At 38.6% G+C, this 23,832-nt stretch overlaps 1 protein-coding gene across 2 annotated transcripts in view; it reads right to left on the bottom strand.

Moving 5' to 3' along the window:
- LOC149217318 (uncharacterized) overlaps positions 1–23,832 on the bottom strand; it is a 367,700-nt gene that overhangs the window by 138,382 nt on the left and 205,486 nt on the right. Inside the window, exon 9 of one of the 2 annotated variants that reach the window (XM_089392976.1) lies at positions 11,647–11,695. The exons of the other annotated variant lie outside the window; for it this stretch is intronic. Coding sequence (XP_089249102.1) covers positions 11,647–11,695 — 49 coding nt within the window. The remainder of the gene's footprint in view (positions 1–11,646; positions 11,696–23,832) is intronic. 2 annotated transcript variants of the gene reach the window in all.

The following is a 23,832-nucleotide window of genomic DNA, read 5'->3' as shown; positions in this document are numbered from 1 at the left end:
AGGGCCAAGTTGCCCTTTGGAGGTCGTGTTTATTCTCAGGGAGGCAGAGTTAGTTATTTGTCGGAATCATCACCAGGTTCCTCACCCAAATATTTGTAAAGAAATTATTCTAGCTAATGAAATGATGATGATGCCCTTGGAGTGAATTTGTTGTGTATGTTTATCTATTGTTGCTAAGTATTTTAGCTTTTAATTTATATGTTTGATGAAATTCCTGAAGTGTTTGTTGCAGTGTTCTCTCAAGTAGGAGACAGAACTTGCAAGGAAACTTTTTCTTAAAAGTACCCTAAGGAGAAAGCTAAAAATTTTGAAGAAAAATTGTGCATTTCAATTTTGGAACATTACAGTGGTATCAAAGCAGGGTTTTGCCCAGTTGTGGTATCAACACATGACCTCAGAAAACTTCCAAAATGTGACATATGGAAGGTGAAGGTTTCGAAGTAGATAAAGAGAGTTGCAAAGCGATCCAGAACCAGATTCCCCATTGCACAGAGAAGAGGTCAACATCACATTAGAAGAAGCTAACATGGTGGGCTTAGAGAAAGAAGATGTAGCCCTTCAAAGCCTTCTAAAAGCTCTGAATGATCTAGCCAAAGAGCAGAAGGAAATGGTTGAAGAAATGAGGCAACAAAACAGAAACAAGGACCACAATGGAGAATCATCCGTTGGTGAAGGGATAGACACATCTCAAAAATTTTGCCATTACAAACCCCCAGAGCCACCCTCAAATCTACAGTGGAATATATCGGCCTACTAAGCCTTGTTTTTTGCTTGCCATCTCCGTAGAACCAGCAGAACAAGAGGACATGCCATTGGGAGAGTATTACAGTAAGACTGTGATGTGTAACAGCGACCTTGATGACAATGACATATTCTTGATGACAGTGATAACAGTAATCTTGATGACAATGATGTATGTCTACAGCACTCTCAATGACAGCGACCTTGATATGGCAGTGACACTCTAATTTATGGCAGTATATATGTGATGTATGGCTTGTCTCTATCACTATGACTTGAAAGAGAAATATGTTACTTGGAGATCTACCTCCCTATACTAGTATGCTACCAGGTTTGGCCTAGGAAGCCTCATGTATTGGATGTTGAAACATGTGTCTCATACTTAATGTACTTTGTATCTCAATTGAACATTTGATGAATATCTAATAGAAGAAGAATAATTGTTTTATGGGTTTCCCCCTTGTGGGGGTTTTCCCTGGTCTTCGAGCAAAATTTGGGTGTCTCTATTGTGTATGTTTTTCTTCAATTATTCCTTACTATTCCACTGCATTGTTGATGTTATTGTTCTCTCTACATAATTGCTAATGCTAAAATGATGTTATGGGGAAAATGTAATGTTGAAAAAAGTCAAAAAAAAAAAAAGAATTGTAATTATCTACAGCAGATAACAATCTAGCCCTAAAAATTAACATGGTATCAAAGTTGAAGAAAAATCATTGAGATCACCCCCATGAAGACACCTATGTTGGAGTTAATGGTCAAGCAGAGTGAGAGATGAAGATGTTGGAGACCTAAAATAATGCTAGGGTCTGAAGGAAACCCTAGGAAGCCTTTGTTTTTGCAAATAGAAGCTAGGGTTTGAGAGAAACCCTAGGAGTGGCCTTGATATGGAAAAGGCCTGATATGATTCAAAAAAATTCATGATATCATGTGATCAGTAAGAAGCCCTTCAATTATTCAAGTACTTGTCATAGATTCAGAAGAAGAAAAAAAAACCCTAGATGGACTTGACTCCTACCCAAAAGGAGATGATATGATACAGATCCACTACATTGATAAGTTGGGCTTGGTTGTCGATGAAAGAGATCAAGGATACAAATGGTGTTCAAGAGGAAGCATTTCTTCTTCTGCAAATGACATTGACATATATGTGATTGACAGTGGTGATTCATGGAGGCAGGATCAAGAGGGAACTTATAACTTCCTACAATCTTCATTAAAGATAAATACTTTCAAGGCTTATGTTATTTCTTTATGACACTGCTCTTGTTTAGAATTATCATTTTAGAGTATAGACTATTGTTTATTCTTCTTGCATGAGTATTTGAATGTTTCTAACTTCTTAGATAAGAATGTGATCCATCCTAAGGATCATCAAGATGCAAAGTGATGCAGGAAGAGTTAGTTGGTGCGGGATAATGAAGAAGCCACTCTCTTATTCAAAGAAGAAAGATAGTCCTACCTTATCATCAGGTACTGTTTCATTATGTTTATTTACTTTGCTATTATTGCTCTTGCTCTTGTTCTGGGATCGACAGGCAGATCAAATGAGTGTAAGGACCTAGTCTTCAATGTCAAGATTGAGGAAAATGCAAAGCTATCCCATGATTCGAGTTGCTACCTTGAAGAAAGGATCCTAGTCTCCCAAGTTGATAACTAAGATTGAAGAGGCCTCCTATTCAGAGGGAGTTGACTATAAGATTGAATGCAACAGTACGATGAGATAGAGCAATATGTCTTTCATGCAAGGACCATTCTAGATGACAAAGATGTTACAGTGTTAGATGCTACCGCGATATTAAACAATGATAAGAAATATGCTCTCAATAGGAGAGGACTATGATGAGATCCTAGCTCTTGTGCACTATTATCAGATGTATGTGAAGTTGGCTTCCTCCATGATGTGCATGAGGAAGATGTATATGAATAAGAGACTCATGATTTCAGATTGAAGAAAAGTCCCATATGGACTCAAGCAAGTCCCCTAGGGCTTCGCATGCTTGATTAATGATCATCTGATGTGGACTCCAACCTCTCTTTAGAGTTGAAGGTATGTCTTTGATATTTGATTTTATATGCTAACAATTTATTCCTAACAGAATCGGATCATCTTAGTATTCAGTGCCAGAGGGAGTTGACCTCTGAGCCTAGATGATGAACATCTAGACGAGGACTTCCTTGTTAAGGGAAGTATGCTGTCAGAGACTTGGCATGATGGATTACGCTGAAGTAGTTGAGAGAGACTCCTCTTCAGATTCAAATTTGATGGATCCTATGATGAGCTGGTAGCCAGATGGATCCTTACTTTCCATCATATACTCTTAAGCCAGATAGAGCCTGGATATGTATTGGGATACCTACATGATGTGGTCGTTCATGGACTGAGATACACTATTAGAGACTTGATGGATACATCGATGTTAACTGGGCTGGAAATGTTGAGCACATCTGGGTGTTGCTCTTGCTCGAGGTCTGCGATGATTTCCTGGGCAAGCTAGGAGCAAAAGTCTATTACTTTGAGTACAACAAAGGCAGAGTACATTGCTACTAGCATGGCTAGCTTTGAGGCAGTGTGATTGAGAAAGCTCTTTGGAGAGTTGGTTGACCATGTGTTGGACACGACTGTGATTTTTAGAGAATCTCATGTCCCATGACAGGTCAAACCATATTGAGATTAGATATCACTATATCTGAGATTAGATCAATTGTGGATTATTCTTCTTCTATGAGACGAGATGTGATAAGATGGATGTCTTCTTGATATAGCTATGATGAGACATGAACACTTCTTTTGATGAGACTTATGATGCAGATGGAAATTCTTCCCTAGTTGAGAGGGACTGTTGAAAATTGGGGCAGCTATGAGACGAATTTCCCATAGGAACCCCAACTACCACAAATGAAGCCCATCTTACCCCAAAAGAGAAAATTTGAAATTGGGTAAAGAAATGTCATTAATTGATGAGACAAAATTATTTGGGCAAGCAACTTGGTAAATATATTTAAAAGGACTTTTATTAAAATATGTTTTGGGCAAAAATAATGAAAAGATCAAGTTGCCTTGATTAAGGAATGCCCTAGCTAGGGCTAGTCGTTGCACCTCAAGATTAGTATAAATAAATATTTCACTGGAGCTCACTAAAAGCATCATCCAATGGAAAATATTATCAATATGAAAAAGCTCGCATCCTATGGTCCACATTATACTCTATGGCTCATATTATATTTCTGAGGCTCGCTAATAATCTCTATGGGTCGCAATGTTCTATGGTTCATTATTAAATCTCTATATGGTTAATTATTTGTGGCTCACACTTGTTATCTTTAAGGATCACAATTCTTTGTGGCTCATTACAATGGCTCGCATCTATGGCTCGTTACAGTGACTCACATTAGTGGCTTGTTATAGTGGTTCACATCTATGGCACATTACAATGGCTCACATTTGTGGCTCGTTACAGTAGTTCGCACCAATGACTCATTACAGTGGCTTGCACATAGGTATTTGTAGCTCACATTCTATGGTTCGCATTCGTTATCATGTGTGGCCCTCATTTGTTGTTTTTTGTAGCTCATGGCTCGAATTGCACATTTGTGGCTCACATGACATATCTACGGCTCGCATAATATAATAGTGGTTTGAATCCTTATCTCTGTGGCTCACCCTTAATGGCAATATTGTTATGGTGTAGCAGTTTTATGGCAGTTATGTGTAGCAGTGTTATGGTGTTGATATGACAATAAATGTATGGCAGTGACCTTGAGGTATGGCTATAACCTTGATGTATGACCTTAACCTTGATATGGTAGTACCATGTATGGTAGGGTACCTTAGATGTATGACTATGTCTCTCTATGTCAGCAAGATATATGATAGTGTACAATGATGTATATGACAACAATATTTGATATCACACAGCAATGTATAGCAGTCCTCATGGCAGTGATAGTAATGTATAGCAAAATACCTTATGACAGTGATATGTATGATATGATCCTATGGCAGTGTTCTAGTGTCAGTGATATGACAGTCCAGATGTATGGCAATGATATGATTGTGTATGACTATGATACTTGTCCTTGTTTATAGCATTGATTTGTGAGCATGTGACAATGATGTGTAACAGCAACCTAGATGACACTGATAACACATCCTTGATGACAGTGATAACACATTCTTGATGACAATGATAACAGTAATCTTGATGACAGTGATAACAGTATGCCTACAACACTCTCAACGACAATGACCTTGATATGGCAGTGACACTCTGATGTATGGTAGCATATATGTGATGTATGGCTTGTCTCTATGACCGTGACTTGATAGAAAAATATGTTACTAGGAGATCTACCTCCCTGTACTAGTATGTTGTCAAGTTTGGCCTAGGAGACCTCATGTATTTGATGTCGAAAGATGTGTCTCATACTTAATGTACTTTGTATCTCAATTGAATAGTTGATGAATATCTAATAGAAGAAGAAGAATTGATTTATGTGTTTTCCCCCTTGTGGGGTTTTGCCCTGGTCTCCGACCAAAATCTCGGTGTCTCTATTTGGTATGCTTTTCTTCAATTGTTCCTTATTTTTCTGCTGCATTGTTGATGTTATTGTTCTCTCTACATAATTGCTAATGATGAAATGATGTTATGGGATGAATGTAATGTTGAAAAAGTTCTAAAAAAAATTTGCAATTATCTATAGCAACAAACAATCTAGCCCTAAAAATCTGTGTTCCATGGGGTCGCGTCCCCCCACTTGGGGGTCGAGTTTCCTGGCTCCCTCGTGCTCCGGGGACTTGGGGATGACTAGGGGTCGTTTCCCCACACTCCCAAAAAGCAGGGTATACAAGGAAACTCGGAAGGGGCCATTTCCTCTAATTTCAGGGTCGAATCCTCAAAAGGGGGTCGTCTGGGGTTGTAAGGGGTCATCTGGGGTCGTTTCCTTGCACAAAATTCGAAATTTTTTAATGAAACAATTTTTTTTAAAGACACCTGAGTATTTGAAGGGACCAACAACACGATGGGATGTTGATCTAGAGGATGATGCACAAGTAGATATGGAGGAGAGACTTGATGAGACACAGATGGGGTTGGTTGGTGTGCCACTTAGCATGTTTGAGAATGCAAGTGATTCTGATTCAGATGGTGACATGGTTGATCTTGATTTATTCATGCAACAGCTGGATGCAGAGACTAGCGTGGCATTACCTTGAGCAATTATGCTCATTTATCTTTTGATATGTTCTTATGTTATTAACTTATTTGCTTTTCTGTTTCAGACTTCAGTGGTAGACTTCAGTTTATTTTGAATCTTGATATATGAATCATGATATATTAGACTTGAGTCTTGACTCTATAAAATTTTGACTCTTGATGTATCAAACTTGACTTTTATAATTTTATTTCAATATTCAGTATTCAATGTTCATAGTTGGAACATCGATATGGTTTAAACTTTAAAACTTTAGACAGCTATAATTTTATTTTCATTGTACATTGTTAGTAACTTAGTAGTTACACTGTACAGTTACAAACTTACATGTATGATGTATGATTATATGATATCATGCTTTTCGTTTTAAATTTGTTTCAGTTATATGATTCATCGATTTATCATTTATCCTTCATGATGTAAGTGTTATATTATATATATTATATAATGATAAAGACAATTACATTATAAATATTAAAATTTCAATGATATATATTTTATATTTATAAGTTTTTAAGACCCCGACGTCCCCCCACGTTTCCTAAAAATTGGTGGGGAGCTTTTGCATAGGCCACTCCTACGTATCCCCGCTCCCTCGCCTCCTCGTCCCGGAAACTTGGTGGAACATTGCTAAAAATTAACATCTTTATTAGAGTATTTTCCATTTTTTACCCTAGGGGAATTGATCATAGGACCCCCTTTTCATGCAAGTTTGGATCAGATTGTCTGGCTTACTGGCATTTTTATCATAGCTAGAATGTATTTTCACTCACATTTCAGTCCTCAAGTTTAAGCACCCAAGGATCTATCATCCTAATGTGTTTCCACATTTCTGAGTTGCTTCAAAGACACTCCAAGTCTAGTATTTCAATGTTTGCCAGTTGTTTTTCCGATCTGGAAGTGTAGGACAGAAGCAAACTTGTCCAAATCAGGTTACAAATCAAGTGGCAATCAAGGATAAGTCATCTCACTTGATATTTGTACCTTCCCCTCACTCTTACGCATCAAGGATAAATATTTATTGGGTATTTTGAGTGAGTTTTGTATATTGCTTTATATTTTCTGTAGTTATAAATCATATATCAGACAATGGCATTTTGTTTCAATTAACTCCTAACCTTCATCTTACTTAGTGTTTCTAGGCACCAGCCTTTTAGTGCTTGCCGGTGAGGTGTGTGTAGATTGGGATACCCCCTGTGGCATTGTAGGAGTTGGCCTAAAGAGAGAGGAGATAGCGCTGAGGTGACAGTGGGTGTCTCTCTTGTGTGCTTACTGCTTAGCACCTTGATCGAACCTTGTCGAGGCTGCTAAACTGGACGGTAACATGTCATCTTACATGAATTAGTGAGATTGTACATGCAGCTGTCTTTTCTCTTCATCAATATAGTGGATCTTGTGATGACTTAGGCATGGGATGAATTCTCATTAATGGTTATCTTCACGCTTTGTTGGAGCCATTATAACTCATTCTTGATGGAGGTCCACCTTGGTGTTTAATTGATCATTATTTGAAATAATCATTAACATCTTTTGCTATTCTTGGAGTGGGCTACATTATCATCTTGTTTTCCTTGTGGAGGATGATTATTACATTGTTTCTTCTAGGAGAGGAGAGCAGATCCCAACAACTCACTATTTTAGTAAGGAGTGTGTTAAGGGGGATAGAAGTGTAATGTTTTATTTTATTCCTTGGAGAACTAATGGATGTAGGAAAACAATTACTTTTCCTTGTAAGAGGGGTTCAATTCAAACCTATATAAGGTTTTCTCTCTCCCTCATTTGTATGGTTTGAGATGGGAACTTCTTGCCTATTGTACTTTTGTCGAAGATCTTGAAGCAATTGAAAGCTAGGCACTTCTACGATTGTGGCATATGTGCTTGCTTCACTTGTTGTAGACTAAGACAGGAAATTACCTATATGAAACTTTTCCTAATCAAGAAGATTATTCATTTATTTAGAAGAGTTAATGAGTGTTACATTCCCCTCCAAGACTTTGTGCCTTGTTGCTGAAACTTGTTTATGTGTGGCTTCTTCTTAATTAGATCTCGCTACATATTTATATATCATTCAATAAACACGACTCTCTCCTTGAAGGCTCTCACCTCAAGTCCTTCCCCAAACCAAGCACGAGGATGGTTCTCGGAGGCATCTCGATTCTCAACTTCTTCAAACAATTAGTATCTCGTTATAGCACCTTCCCTCATTCGAATTCTCCCTTGATGTGCCATGCCATCTCTTGATAATTAAATGAGTACTAAACCATGCTATCAAAGAGGATATACATAGATTGTACATTCAAGTCAACTAGATCTCCCCCGTGACAAACTTAGGTTCGAAGATTTCATTCTACCTAGAGCACTTTTTGGAGCTACGTGATGGCATGATCATCTATCCCCCTTATATATGCATACATTGGTTGCACTCACACATGATCCCTTTGGGACAGCTGTGAGGTGGCTCCAATCGACTCTGAATAGAGATAGAACACCATATCCCATGACCTGATAGGATCTACTAGGTGTGCCACCTTCTGGAACCAAAGATGGAGATGCATCTCATTTTTCGATGTCCCCTATACTATGAGATCAGAGGACATTATCACTACCTCTATAGGGACTTGGGAGGCTCCCACTCTACTTTCTTCCAATACCAGAATTAGAGATGCTTAACCCTCTTCACTAGGGAGATTCTCAACTGCAAATCCCAACTCTTGCACACCATGCCCTGCTCCGGGACGAGAAAACTAATTACCTCATACTTCCCTGTTGATCCATCATATCGAAGCAACAAATGACATGAAGAGTTCCAAAGCACACTAAACGCCATGATGGTGAGACTCCAAGTTTCCCCTCAGCTTCCCCCTCTAGGAGACGACCTGATACTATTGAGACCAGTTCAGAGGTATCAGTTAATACATTAAGCCACACATCCTCAAATTGTTAAGAGATATTAGCTCTAGATGGATCCTGAGTAGAGTATGCCCCGCCCATTAAACTACCTCCCAAATCCAGACGAGTAACCAGAGATCCATTTAAAGTTTCCTTCTTCTGACCTCAGATGTTAAGAGTATCCCTTGCTCTTTCATTTACCCCCCCCCCCCCCCACCTCGGGATTGTGTAACTAGGCTCCTCAATGGTTTCCAAAGACTTTTATATTGAGTCAATGCCCAATTCACCCCCCTCACCCTCGCTCATCAGACTCAGGAGACCTTGATATCATTAGCCCCATCATTTGATCTCCTCTCTCACTCCCTCTCTTCACAGGTTCTTAGGTTGGGTTGTCCACCTTTCCAGTCTTGGAAAAATTCACTTAGTGTTTTGTATTGTCATACATTTGTCACAGTTATATATATATATATGTTCTGATGTTATGTAGGTTTCTTTCTTTCTATTATTTTTCACATTTTCTAGGAGTTGCACAAGCACTTCCACATTGTATTCATACTAGTTGTACTCTTCAGTCCGTACAACACTTGTTTTTTTAAAGCTACTTTCAGTTTCACCTTGACCCAACGTAGCCTATTCTTTACCAATCCTAACTTAGGGGAGCACCCCTTGCATTGGACAAGAGCTAACCTATAGCGTGAAGAGAATTGGTGAGCGAACATTGGCCTCCATCTTAGTTTCCCATACGCTAGTGTCCATCTTTTGGGCTTTAATCTAAATGTGCTAGCTTCCAAGTGAAACTATACTCAAAAAACATTGAGTGAAATTAGCATTTAGAAACAAGTAGAATGCAGTAAGCTCAAATATACAAAACTAAAAGGTTGACTATCATTATCAATGATTAAAAATAAGTTAAAAAATATGGAAGTATGTTAATTGGCTTATCGACAAGTGTTGAAAATTGAGGAAGCTATGGGACGGATTTCCCCATAGGAACCCAACTACCCCAAGGAAAGCCCATCTTGCCCCAAAGATAATTTATATTGGACAAAGAAATATTATTACTAATGTCTCAGGCACTCCTTTCATTATTATTAATGTCGCACAAAATTTCAATTTAAGAATTTCCCTCCTAATTCTCAAGTTGGCTTGGCTCCTTTAAGTCATCCATTCGAACATGAGGAAGGCTATAAATATGTGTTTGATCCATCTCCAAAAGAGCAATTTGAATCTCTCATATCTTCTGAAATGGTGCGAAGATCTGAAGTTACATTTCTATGGATTAGTGGCTCACACTCTAGACTCTCTGTGGTTCGCTTTATGACTCGCATATGATGCTCTGTGGCATGCAATTCTCTAGTGGCTCGGATCAATTTCTCAGTGGCTCTTATAAAAATGGCTTGAATTAGCATTTAGTAGCTCACACCTTTTGTGGTTTACATTATCTATCTGTGGAGGCTCATATTAAATCTCACTGCTAAGTGACTCGCATCTATCTATGACTTGTTCTTTGTGGCTCGCTTTCATTCTCTGTATATCTATGACTTGTATCCGTTTTATGTGGAACACATTCCATCACAAGTGACTCGCATTTGTTATACAAGGCTCGCATTCCATCACAAGTGACTCGCATATCTTATCTATAGCTCACATTGTCTTTGTGGCTCGTAGTTGTATCTCAGTGGCTCGCACTATCTTTTGTGGCCCACATTTGTTTAGTGGTTCATTTTTCTATTCTTCGTGGCTCACTATTTTAGTGACCCGCATTTGTATCTCTGTATGATAATGACACTGATGAAGGACGAGTTCCTTGAAAATGATTCCCTTTGGTCATAACAGTAATATATGTTAGTTGTTACACTTGTAGTTATAAAATGATGTATGACAATGTCTTCATGACAGTATGACTATGACAATGATAGCATATTGTTGTTGACAGTAACCTTGATGACAGTGACAATATATTGTTGTTGACAGTGACCTTGACGATAGTGATAACACACTCTTGATGACAGTGATAATAGTATGTCTACAGTACTCTCGATGACAGTAACCAGTATGGCAGTAACCTTTCATATGGCAGTGACCTATGGTGTATACCCTTGTGTATGGCAGTGGTGTGTGACAGATGTGACAAGGTCTATGACAACAATGTGTATCACAATTATTTTTATGACCATGATGTACATGATGCTTGTGACAGCGTTGGGAGGGCTTGTGAACACCTCCTTGAGAGGTATGTATGCTATCTTATGAGGATCGAGTATGATCCAAGATTGGCCCTAGGTGGCCTAACGCGATTGATGACGAAAGACTTGTCTCATGTTGTTTGTTTGTACTTTGTATCTTAGTTGAACATTTGATGAATATCTAAGAAAAAGAATTTGGTTGGCTTCTCCCCCTTATGGGGTCTTGCCCTGGTCCCTAACCTAAATCTTGGTGTCTCTGTTGTGCATTCTTTTCTTGTACTATTCTTTATTGTTCCGCTACATTATTGATGTTATTGTTCTCTCTACATAATTGTTAATGATGATATGATGTTATGGGGTGAATGAAATATGAAAATGTTGAAAAAGTTTATAATTGCAATTATCTGAACAGAGAACAATCTAGCCCTAAAAATTAACAAGGACCTAGAACTTTATTTAAAAGGTCAAATTGTTTTTCATGACAATGCTTTTCTATACTATATCAAGTTAACAGTAGTTCCAATATACTAAAAGCTCATTAGTTTGTAAAACAATTCAAATGGATTATACACAAATTTAGTTAATGAATGGAAGAAATATAGTGAAGAAAACTCACCCACTTTTCGACCCCTTCGAGGGGGACCAAGAACATCTAAAGGCTTTACCTGCACAAATAATTAAAGCCAAACATGAACAAAATATTTTGAAGACACAATCTATCATATTTAGAGAATATAAATAAAGATATTCCAACCAAAATACCTCTTTATTATCATAACCAAGAATCAAAAGTAGAAAAAAAATTAAACCATAGTGCTCTATTTTATAGTATAAAAATACATCTAAGGATTGATATAAACCTTGCACACATATGATCACAATTATTTAGATCAAATATCATTCATATTTCAAATAATATAATATTTATATTTCTATACCCTTTGGGTAATATAATTCATTCATTGTCCTTGATCACGATCATAAAACAAAAAAAGAAAAGTATAATCACCATTCCTCTTAAATGTTGCAAGATAGAATATTATTATCTATTTGTTGTTGAGCTTACTCTAAAAGTGTTTACATCATGCTTGGGGGTGCTTCACATGATATAGGTCATAGGGTGTGTTTATTATCATTTGTTGCACCATGATGAACATACACATTGGAGAATAGCTTACTCATGGAATGCTATGTCTTGGTTTGATGCTTATGTGGTATATTTCCATGGAGCATTGGAAGCTTATGTGGTTTAATGACTTCCTTCATGGCATGCATGCCTAAACAGGGTGATTTTTTACTTGGGAGGATGACTTACCTTGGAGGAGGATCCTTGAGCATTATAGAGGAGGGAAGAGCCCTAGAAAGCATGGTGACACTTCATTGTTTGCATGGAGGAAGAAGAAGAAGAGGAATAACTTTAAATGTCCATGGGGCTAAATATAGCCTATGGGTTAGACCACTTTACAATCTGAATTCTGCATTTAGCCTTTTTCCTATGCAACGTGACAACGATTGCTCCCAACTTCTCAATAGTCCCCTCGCTGAATAAAATATCCCAAGAGCTAGCTATCAGGAAATTTACATAATTGTCCCTACTGTCCTTAAAGGCCTCACACTCTAAAATGAAATGCTTTTCTATTTCCACTTTTCCAAAAGTACAAAAAATACACACTCTTTCCCCCCAAACTTCTTTTGGTCTTTTCAAACGTTCAATTTCACAACAGAGTTTATGAGAATTAGTTCTTAACTAAGCAATAAGAATGTTGGATCTCCATGAGATATTGGCCCCTATGTATGCTTTTTGATGATGATTACAAGTGGGATTTAACTCTTCAATATAATACTTTCTCCTTTGCCCTAGCTCTTTATCCCAGGTAGGCTTGTGCAACTTATCCATAACAAAATCCTTTATCTCTTTATGATTTTTGGGGCACATGTTCAAGTAAATATCCCATTTACTAAACAATTTGTTATTTTTCCACATCCAAGTCTTCTTTCTTTTGCACAACATGTCATTAAAGACAACCATAGGCCATCTTCCATTTCCTCAATTATTTTTATATATCTTAAGAGTCGCACCATGGCAATTGCTTCAATAGGAGCAACCCCCATTTCACTTAGCAAGATATCAAAGAACTGAACTTCTAATTTTGAACTTGTTTGTAAGCAAGCGTCTCTGAATTTTCTCAATTTTCTTCCACTGTAAGTCAAATGTACTATTGGCCCACAGTTCACAACCATAGAGAACCATCGGAATCATTAAAAGCCCAAAAAGAGTTTGGGTGGTCTTCTAATCCCATAGCTCTACATCTCTACACCTATTTTGAAAGGCATAAATGTTAGTTTTTGGTAGCATCGGACAATTGTTCTAGTCTCGAGTTGTGTTGGAGAGGCCAAAGAACATGAAATCTCCAAGACCCAAAAAAGGTTTTGGGAGAAAACACCTAGAGACAGCTCAATTAAGTTAATTGATCAACAATTAAAAATGTCTTCGTCTAACTTAGGAAAATTGATTAATTAACAATAATTAATTGAGAAAGATCGAGAAAGCTCTAGAAACTCACACGGATTGAATTTGAGATGATCTTCGCTGTTGATAACGATTTAATCATGGTTGTTGGTGATCCAATGAGAGATTACAAGAGCAGATTGATGTGGATGGAGAGAGACACATCGTGAGACACAGGGAGAGTGAGTTCCTTGGCAGATTGAGCTATCCATTACAGAGATTCAACAGGAAGAGGAGTTTGACTGAATAATTCTGCAGAGAGGGCTGCATAGCCAATATAGGTGGCCATCAACCCAATTCAAAGTGCCGGAAATGAGGTTGATTCAGTTGCTAGAGGTTGGGACATCACCCAAAAAGCAGAGTGACTCCATTCTAGAGGCAGAGGGAGGCGAAATGACTCATTTGGAGCCAGCTAGCAAGAAGTGTGAATTCTTGGAGGCCAAGTTTTCTCAGTGGGGTTTGAGCAGGTCAAAAGGAGGCCAAGATTAATTGTAGAAGGGAGAAAATTTCTCCAAATTATTTGGCAAGATTATTTGTTGGAGGATTGCCAGTGAGGCATCTAGATTATTGTACTCAAATTTTACAGTTGCATAATAATAAAAATAAACCCTCATCTGTTGTATGTGTCGATTTTATTATGTGTCTGCATCTAATTTCTCAGTTCCAACATTTTATTTAACTTCCGCAGAATTTATTTGTGAAGAATTGCAATGTGATTTATTCGGTATTAATCAGAAAATTAATAAATTGCTAACCAGTTAGAAGAGCAATTTCCAGTTACTACAATTTATGGAAATTTCACATGGTATCAAAGCAACATTGAAGATCATATTAGAAGCTCGGAAGAAAGAGAAGGAGAAATTGTGTAGTTTCAAAGGGAGTTCTGAGCACGAATTTCTCAAATCTGTGTAGGCCACCAGGAAGTGTGAATTGTAGAGGTAGAGAGTTCGATTTCCTGTTCCAAACAAAAGGACAATTTGATCAGTCTCTAGAGCAAAGATTTTCAAGTTGTGGATTTGGTGGATAGAGGGTTCCAATGGGAAGATCGGTGATAATTGAGCATATCTGGGCCCAGTTGGTTTGCAGTAGGTTTTGCAGCAGCAGATCAGTGCTGGGTGGAAGACAAAATCACACTGAAGAGGAAGGGTTTCCAAATCTAGATTTAGGAGGAGATATGAGATTTCCAATTGCAATAAGTCGTAGCAGATTTTCCAGTCATCCAATGTGAGCTTCAGGAGCAGTAGATCGTTTCAGATTCTAGAGAAGGACTTATCGAACGCTGAGCGAGTTGCCTAGTTGAGGTGTTGCAGGTAGTGTGAGGACCAAAGAAGGATTTCCGGAGGCAAGCAGGAGTAGATTGTTGGAAATATTGAGAGGGGGTAAATCAGTGTTTCCCTTAATTTCAATTGATTAGTTAATCTTTCTTAAACATTTAGATTATTCAGAGCATAAACATAAACATCACATCACATCAATAACAGTACACAAGTTTTGGCTCAACAAAAAGCTCAGTTATGTATGATGTACAAATAATAATTTACCAAAAAAAACTAGAAAGGAGTGCAAGGCTCCCCAAAGAAGCTAATGCTTCCAATATCTGAAGATGTTTGCAGACAAGATCTGCTGCAATCTTCATCCTCTAGTACAACATCCAATCAATGTCACTTCTGCAACTTTCATTGCCACCATACTGCAACTATCAATTATGCCATCATCTACCACCGCTACTGCCATTCATCAAATCCTCCTCACTGATTCCTCTACTCCCCAATAGTATCATCAAAACACTATTTCTACAACTGCCCAAATCCTCTTTACTACTTCACTGCTTCCTCTGCTCCCCAACTACACCAATTTTCATGCATCATCAAATCACTATTTTTGCTACTGCAATATCATTGCCATATCTCCACTTCCTCTCACTCTGTCATAATATCAAGTGTTGTCTTGTATGGTCAGGAACTTGTATAGATTTGTGTCAACTTAAATATGTTAATTTGCTTCACCCTCTAAGCATGAATATTTGATTAAGAGGGCTAAAGGTATCCATGAAAATGAATTAAGATTGAGGTCTGTAATATGCCCTAGCAGATCCAAGACCATTCAGGTCACCTCCAACAAGGCTTAAATGATCCCAATTTCATTTTTCAAAGGACAAAGGTCCTAGCATAGCATCATTGTAGCTTCAATTTCAAATCAAACCTAGATACAGTACCTTACACACAACTTATAGCTTACTTCAAATCATAGGCCAAATCCATAGCCAGTGATCTACATCATTTCACATGTCCACAAACACTAATACTACTTCGTTGGTTCACAATGATGAAGTTTTGATACTTAAAGACTGCGCATCATGTAACGACCCATCTATAAATACAAAAAACGCAAACATAATAGCAGGTATACGGTACATGCATATGATAGCTACATATGCATGTGTCGCATACACTGCATTAGTATTTTATACTAAATTGATTATAAGTACTAAATACCATGACCCTTCTGGGAAAAGAAGTTCTACTCATTCATCAATATTGCATAATGAATGGTTAGATCAAAGAGGACTATATATATATATATATATATATATATATATATATATATATATATATATTATATGCTCCAGAATATTGATAAAAACCATATTAATAAAATAAAATAAAGGTTAAGTATTAATATAAATAATTAAAATCCAAGTATAAAGTTCTAAACTTTATATTAAAAATATAAATAAAACTTTATATAAAACTTGGTAATATGATAAAAATACATATAAACATTATAAGGTTTAATGGTACGTGCATATCCAAATGTAATGACATATTAAAAGATCGAATTATAAATATCTTATGGATTCAAAAAAACGTATTTCATTTCACAACCTGAATCCAGACCAGGATACGTAGGCAGAGGTGTGGCGTTAGCAGGGTGAGCAGTGGCTGTAGGTGGGAGGGTGGCCACCGCCAAACCAGAGGATAAAAGACCGGGACAGGGCTTTGAGCAGGGGAGAAAAACCAGGAGGAAGAATTCGGAAGGCAAGGGAATCAACTATTGGAAGAGCTTGAGCATTCTGAGGTTTTGGGCATGGGGGACAGTCAGCTTCTGTTGAGAAACTTACTGGATCGAGCAGCCAAGCTCTGCTCAGTCTGGCTGGGTGGAATCGGTCTCTCAGTAACTGGAGCAGCGTAGCCACAGGCATCTTCAACTACAACAGTTCAGGTAGGTACTTCAACTGTAGGTAAATTCCTTACTGTTTTCTGTATATCTGTTTGACGGCCCTTACACATCAACTATTATAGCTTATGTCAATCAGAAATTGGGTACTAGTTGACTTTTGTTTAAACAGAGCAATCCAGAAGACAACACTTCAGATCAACACACAAGAGTAATGGTTACAAGGTTTTAGATTAGTTTCAGACTTCGTTTGCCATATATCACAGACCCTCATAGAGATTATTCGATGCTCAGAATAAATCCAGCCTTAATAAGTTATTACAAAGTAATGTCACTGCTTCCAACTAGAACCTCATCGCTTAGATTGAAGGAAGGTTTAGCGGCTGCAATAAATATCAACAAAATTCCAAATTTGACCCTAAGTGAGGTGGTCGCAAGTGTTCAGACCGTTTCTATCCACAAATTCAACACATCCTTAATGCACAGAGTTCCTCGCTGAACTTGGAGAATGATACACGCATATTGCATATGCAAACCTCTGCAAACAATACTATTCAACCATTGCATTATTTCATGTCAAAGAAATTCATTTATCCAACCCTTTGTGAAGTCTTGTATTAAAACTGAACACTTCTGAGAAGCATCAAGATGAAAGCATAGGAAATTTCGTTTGAACTTTGATATAGCCTTTATAGATAATTATTCCATGGTTCTACGATCATGTCAAGGATACAAGGCCACATAGAAGCTCAGATCACCTGCATAAGATTTTAAGACTATTCTTGGCTCAGAGTTTCAGAGCGATGTCTTGCATCAGAATGAACTTGGTATTATTTGATTCTTAAAAGGTGGTACAAGTGATACTTTAGGAGTTTGGCATCTTCAAATAAGTGTAAAATTTGACTCAGAAGCAGCCCCAAAACATTAAACACAAGAACCCTTCGATCTTTGTTAGATCATTCTAGGACGCAGATATAGAAAATGATTTTTTGTTCTTTAACAAATTCAGATGCCACCAAATAACCTTTAGGACCAATGAGAATCATAGAACTGAGCCAAAAAGAATGTATACAGAAAAATGTTTGCTCAATTGTGAGTTTCAGATTTCTTTCATAGGACTGAGACGTAGCATCTCCAAAAACAATACGAATCCCCAACTAAAACCAAACCAAATCAAAACACAAAAGAAACCATTATTCCCAAAATTGCAGAAGAAGAATCCTTCCACAGAAACTCCAATTCTATGTTGGCCATAGAACATACTTAGATGCATTCATTTCTTCTTCTTCTTTGTGAAGAGGCAAGGTGTATTTTTATATAGATCAAGGAGCCTTCGAATTAGGTAACTGACCTCTACCTTTGGAGGGAATTTGAAATTTGAAATTTCACTTTTAATGGAGCCACAAATATTAGATGAAGCCGACTTAGGGTTCTAGAGAATTAAAATTTGAATTAGACTTTTTATTTAGTGCCAAAATCCTGCCATTGACTTTTGAGTCAAACCCTCCAAAAAATAATTTGATGAAGAAACCCTCTCAATATAACTTGCCACATCATTAACTTGTTGCCACAACATAATTGGAGCTACTACAGCATCACACTAATACTATGATGAAACCTCAGTAGCCATTGGGGTTTTAGAACCATTGGGTAGGACTTCATTTTTGACTGGGTGTTTCTCTCAAATCGTGAAGGCCCATGAGACACTCCACATACCATCGGAGTCAACATGACGAGTAGACTCTAACAACAAGGGTGTCTAAGAAATTCGATGATATATTGCTTCAAAATCCTCATCAAGCGTGGGTTATGTCCACCAGCTAGGGTTTCATCCAATTGCATCATTTAGCTAGATCATCCCTTGCATACTTGATCCTATTGTGACATCCTACACACCAACTCCTGCTCCTACTTTGACATCAATGACAACAAGCTCAACACAAATCTATGCATTTCCCAAGAAAGTGCGAGTAGCAGAAGCAGGGCCGCAAGAAAGAGAGGAGAATTTCAGTTTATTACCCAGTTTTTGAGTTTTCGTAAAGATGGCCACAACAAATCTTAGAGATCAGGATAGACTAGACGGAGCCTCTAACATTGGTGTATGGAAGGCTAGGATGACTTTCCTGTTGGATGAGAATGAACTGAAGGAGTTTACATAAAGTGTTATTGTTGTTACAAATCCTCAACAGCAAGCAACCTACAAGAAAAAAATGGCCAAGGCTAAGAGGATGATCCTGTAAAAATTCTTGGGATGAGCGTGAACTGAAGGAGTTTACATAAAGTGTTATTGTTGAAACTACAAATCCTCAACAGCAAGCAACCTACAAGAAAGAAATGGCCAAGGCTAAGAGGATGATCCTGTGAAAATTCTTGAATCTAACACATTAGAAACCCCTGCTGCAATTACTAGTTTACAATCTCCTACTTGTTCTTTACATTAACAAGTTATTTAATTGCATAAACATCGAAGTAAACAGTATTGCAGCCTTCACAAATATACAGATCATGCACTGAATTAAACAGAGACAATAACACAAGGGACATCGTTATTTTTGGACAATCGTCCCCGGAAAAACTCAATTCGGGAAAACCGGTGCAACATATAGAGGGTTTGTATTATTAAGCAGATTTCGTGAATACAACTAAGGTGCCAAAAATGGCTCACCCAACAGAGAATATCCTCGGCAGTAGTACCTCTATCTGGAGACAGATATTCCGGCAAATCAGCAAATGGATGATCAAACCCCACAACAACTCTGGTTGTTCCCTATGTTGAACAGCGAAAGCTGCTCCAAGCACTGCTTTGGAACTGTGTCACTCCTCCAGGAGCTGCATCACCCTCTCCTGACTTAGAATCTGTTGATCTGCTCCCAGTCTGCCCCATATAATCTCCCCAGCGCTGCCTCTGAGGCCCAACGTCAGCCTCTGCAGCTTATGCGTCTCATTGTGTCAGCGCTCTACATCCTCTATGTCAGCCCTTCTAGGGCCTGCGCTATATCTCCCAGCACTGCGATGCCTCTCTGCTATGTATTCTTCAACCTTGGATGAAAAATACCTTGTTGAACTGCCCCTCACTGCAACTCTGATCACTAACTCGATTTCCTCAGCAAATCTCACCCCAGAAAATCGAATTCTTTAATCACTTGGTGTGTCTCCAACTGACTTCAAGCCTCCTCTTATACTTTTCCTATTGACGAATCAACGACCGAGATTAAGTCCCTAATCAATGGCTAAGATTAGAACTAGCTTGATCCTCGTCACTTAGAACTTTCTCACCCATATTTTATTAATACACATTAGTATTTTTATTTTCCAAAGTTTAGACTTAGGAACCCATTAAAAAAATTAATTATTTTAATACCTCCTCATCCAAGTGGAATTTCTCCAAACAATTTCTAGGTCTTGGAGATCTCATGTGCCTTAGCCTCTCCACCGATTTTCAAGGCTAGAGCACATCCGATGCTACCCAAAATCAACACTTTCTCTTAGCGAGAAATGTGCTCTAACAATGCTTCACCATAGAAGCATCACACTAATCCTATGCATCGGTCCTCTGTGTTGATGCTTGGTTTGCTGCCGCACATCCACTACACTGTTGCTGCCTATACTGCTTCCCATGACACTGCCACTGTCGTTGCTACATCTGTACTGTAGCTTCCTCTCAACATGTTGCATCATGCTTCCCATAGCACTGCCACTGCTAACTGCTGCACTGCAACTCAGTTACCGAGAAGTAAGTAACTGACTTCACCCAAAAACTGACATCCTGATCAGTTTGGAAGCCTCGTGATGTTGAAGCTAGCTCAGTTGCTATCTTGTGCTCCCTCTGCTGCCACTGCACTGCTGTAAACTCTTTTGTGCCTCTCACACTGCTGCAACCTCCACTGCGCTACTACAGACTTCTGCACTCTAGCACTGCCTTGTCGCTCCATCACACCTTGCTCCACCCGACACCTATCATTTTGCTACTGTCGTTAAGGGATCTCGTAGTCGTATGTGATCCAAGAGTTTGGGCACCTCAAAGATCCTACCCCCCTCTATAGTCCTCTTGACTACAGCTCCATGTCTCCCCACCTCTTTGTAGGAATTTACAGGGTAAGTTCCACAGAAAGAATACCAAAAGGACACCACTCACAACCAGATCTCAAATCAATACACCAGTATTTTTGACGTGGTTAAAACCCTCAGAGTGCAAGGAGGGAAACAGTCCACGGCCTGTCCCAACGTGGGTACTACAGGCAATTTATTAATCAAAGAATGAAAATTTACATAAGCTTCTCTCATGCACGGATTACTCGAACAATGACCCTCCATGCGCTTTAAATAGAACTCATGGACCAATCGGGTGTCAAGCCACGGATCAAGTGTCGGTAATACCGAGGTGAGAGTGAACAGTCGGATCACTACATATCGTGACCGTCGGATTGTAAGTTACAAAATGTACAACGGTAAAGAAACACACTTTACCTAACTCTAACCTAACTCTATACTAGACCAAGTTGAACTTAACTATATCCTATGTGTCGGAATATCCTAACATTCCCCCTTAAGAACAACTTGGGATAGGATTGAAGGATTTACAAATATGACACAATAGGAGAAGGAAGGAGGCACTAGAGCCTATCCCCCCTTAGTGACAACTTCCTGAACTCCAAGCATATATCGAAGTTTAGTGAACTTCGCCTCTGTGAGAGCCTTTGTGAAGATGTCTGCAACCTGATCATCTGTTGGACAATATTGCACTTCAAGAACATGGTCATGAATGAGCTTTCTGATGAAGTGCATGTGTAGTTCAATGTGTTTGCTGCGCTGATGCTGGACTGGATCTTTGCATAGCTGAATGGCACTTTGATTATCACACCAAAGTGTGGTTGAATGCTGCTGCTCAAAGCCAAACTCTGATAGGATCTGACGAAGCCACAAGGCTTCCTTACTAGCTTCCACGGCACCACGATACTCTGCTTCTGCTGACGAAAGAGAAATGGCAGCCTGTTTCTTACAAGCCCATGTAATAGGTCCTGAACCAAGAGTGAAGACATAACCGGCAGTAGACTTCCGATCATCAGGGTCACCAGCCCAATCAGAATCAGTGAAACCAACTAACAGAGGAGCTGCTTTGGCACTGTAATGAATCCCAAACTGTACTGTACCTCGAACATAACGAAGTATTCTTTTAGCTGCTTTCCAATGACTTTCACGGGGGTTTTGCATAAAACGAGCAACAAGGCCAACAGCAAAGGAAAGATCAGGACGAGTATGGGTTAAATACAGGAGTTTTCCGACAAGTTGACGGTATAAGGTAGCATCAACTTCAGGAGAGGTACAAGAGACTGAAAGTTTGACTCCAGACTGAAAGGGAGAAGGGGTTGGCTTACAGTCTTCCATGTGAAAATGACGAAGAATATCACAAGCATACTTGGACTGGGAAAGGAAAATACCCTCTTGGGATTGCAAGACTTGAAGACCGAGAAAATAGTGTAAATGTCCTAAGTCTGTCATTTCAAATTTCTTTTTAAGGCTGGACTTCACATGGTTTATAAGGTTGGGATCACTACCAGTAAGAATAAGATCATCAACATAAAGAACAAGGATGATAAGAGAGTTGCCCACTTTCTTAATGTAGACAGTATTGTCAGAATGACACCTAGAAAAGCCAGATTCTAAAAGAAAGCTATCCATTTTGGCATACCAAGCCCGAGGAGCTTGCTTGAGGCCATAAAGGGATTTCTTAAGTCGACAAACAAGGCTGGAGTCTGTTTGTATGAAGCCAATGGGTTGTTCCATATAGATTTCTTCCTGCAAGTCCCCATGCAAGAAGGCAGATTTAACATCCATCTGATGGACTTCCCATTTTAAAGAGGCAGCAAGGGAAAGAACAAGGCGGATAGAGTTCATTTTGGCAACAGGAGAAAAGGTTTCAGTGTAGTCAATGCCTTCAACCTGTGAAAAGCCCTTAGCAACGAGACGAGCTTTATGTTTATCAACTTTCCCATCTGGTCCATACTTGGTTCTGTAAACCCATTTACATCTAACAAGTTTGCGTCCCTTTGGTAGAGGAACAAGATCCCATGTATCATTTGTCATCAATGAATGATATTCTTCATTCATAGCTGCTTCCCAATGTGGATGGCCTGAAGCTTCTGCAAAAGTGTCAGGATCATGATTTACTGGAGCTTGAGCCAGTAAAGAAGAGGCTCTTTCAAACTGAGAACGTGTACGTCGCTGATCTGTAGGATCACCGGCAAGATCACCTGCTGCATCCCGAGTAGCACGGACCCATCTTGGAAGTTGAGGATCCTGAGAAGGTGGGGGAGGATTATCATCCTCGCTTTCATCATCTGAAGAAGAAATGTTTTCAAAGATAGAAGAGATAGGAAGAGGTGGCACATCCGCCGGACTAGGCTCGCAGGCCGATTTATTTTCATCAAATTTTACATCTCTTCTAATGATAACATTTTTGGACTTAAATGGAATAAGTCTATAACCTTTTACATCTTCAGAATATCCAACAAAAGTACATTTCTCACTCTTAGGTTCTAAAGCTTTATGCTTTTCATCTGGAATATGGGCCCATGCTTCACTTCCAAACACACGAAAGTGACTTACATCTGGTTTAATGGAACTCCAAGCTTCTTCTGGAGTGATATTCTCTAGAACCTTAGTAGGAGTGCGATTGATTATATAATTTGCACAATTAATTGCTTCGGCCCAAAAACTAAGACTGAGTCCTTTAGATTGCAGCATACAATTAGCCATTTCCTTTAAGGTGCAGTTTTTCCTTTCAGCTACACCATTTTGTTGTGGAGTGTATGGAACAGTATGTTGCATTTGAATTCCATTTTCGGTGCAAAAGTTGATGAATGTGTTTTTAACATATTCTCCACCATTATCAGTTCTTAGCTTAAGAATTTGATGTCCAGATTGTTTTTCAACAAATGCTTTGAAGGCCAAAAAAGTGGTAAATACTTCGCTCTTGAGTTTTAAGAAGTATACCCAAGTGCGTCTGGAGAAATCATCAATGAAAGTTAAGAAGTACTTGCAGCCAGAGAATGAAGCAACAGGAAGAGGACCACATAAATCACTGTGCACAAGCTGTAAAGGGGCTGAGGCGTGCCA

This window comes from Pinus tabuliformis, chromosome 1_1, assembly GCF_031772625.1.
Source record: "Pinus tabuliformis cultivar Carrire ecotype Pingquan chromosome 1_1, CPIR1, whole genome shotgun sequence".
Taxonomy (NCBI): domain Eukaryota; kingdom Viridiplantae; phylum Streptophyta; class Pinopsida; order Pinales; family Pinaceae; genus Pinus; species Pinus tabuliformis.
The sequence above is the reverse complement of the archived record's forward strand: the minus strand, read 5'-3'. Positions and strand labels throughout refer to the sequence as shown.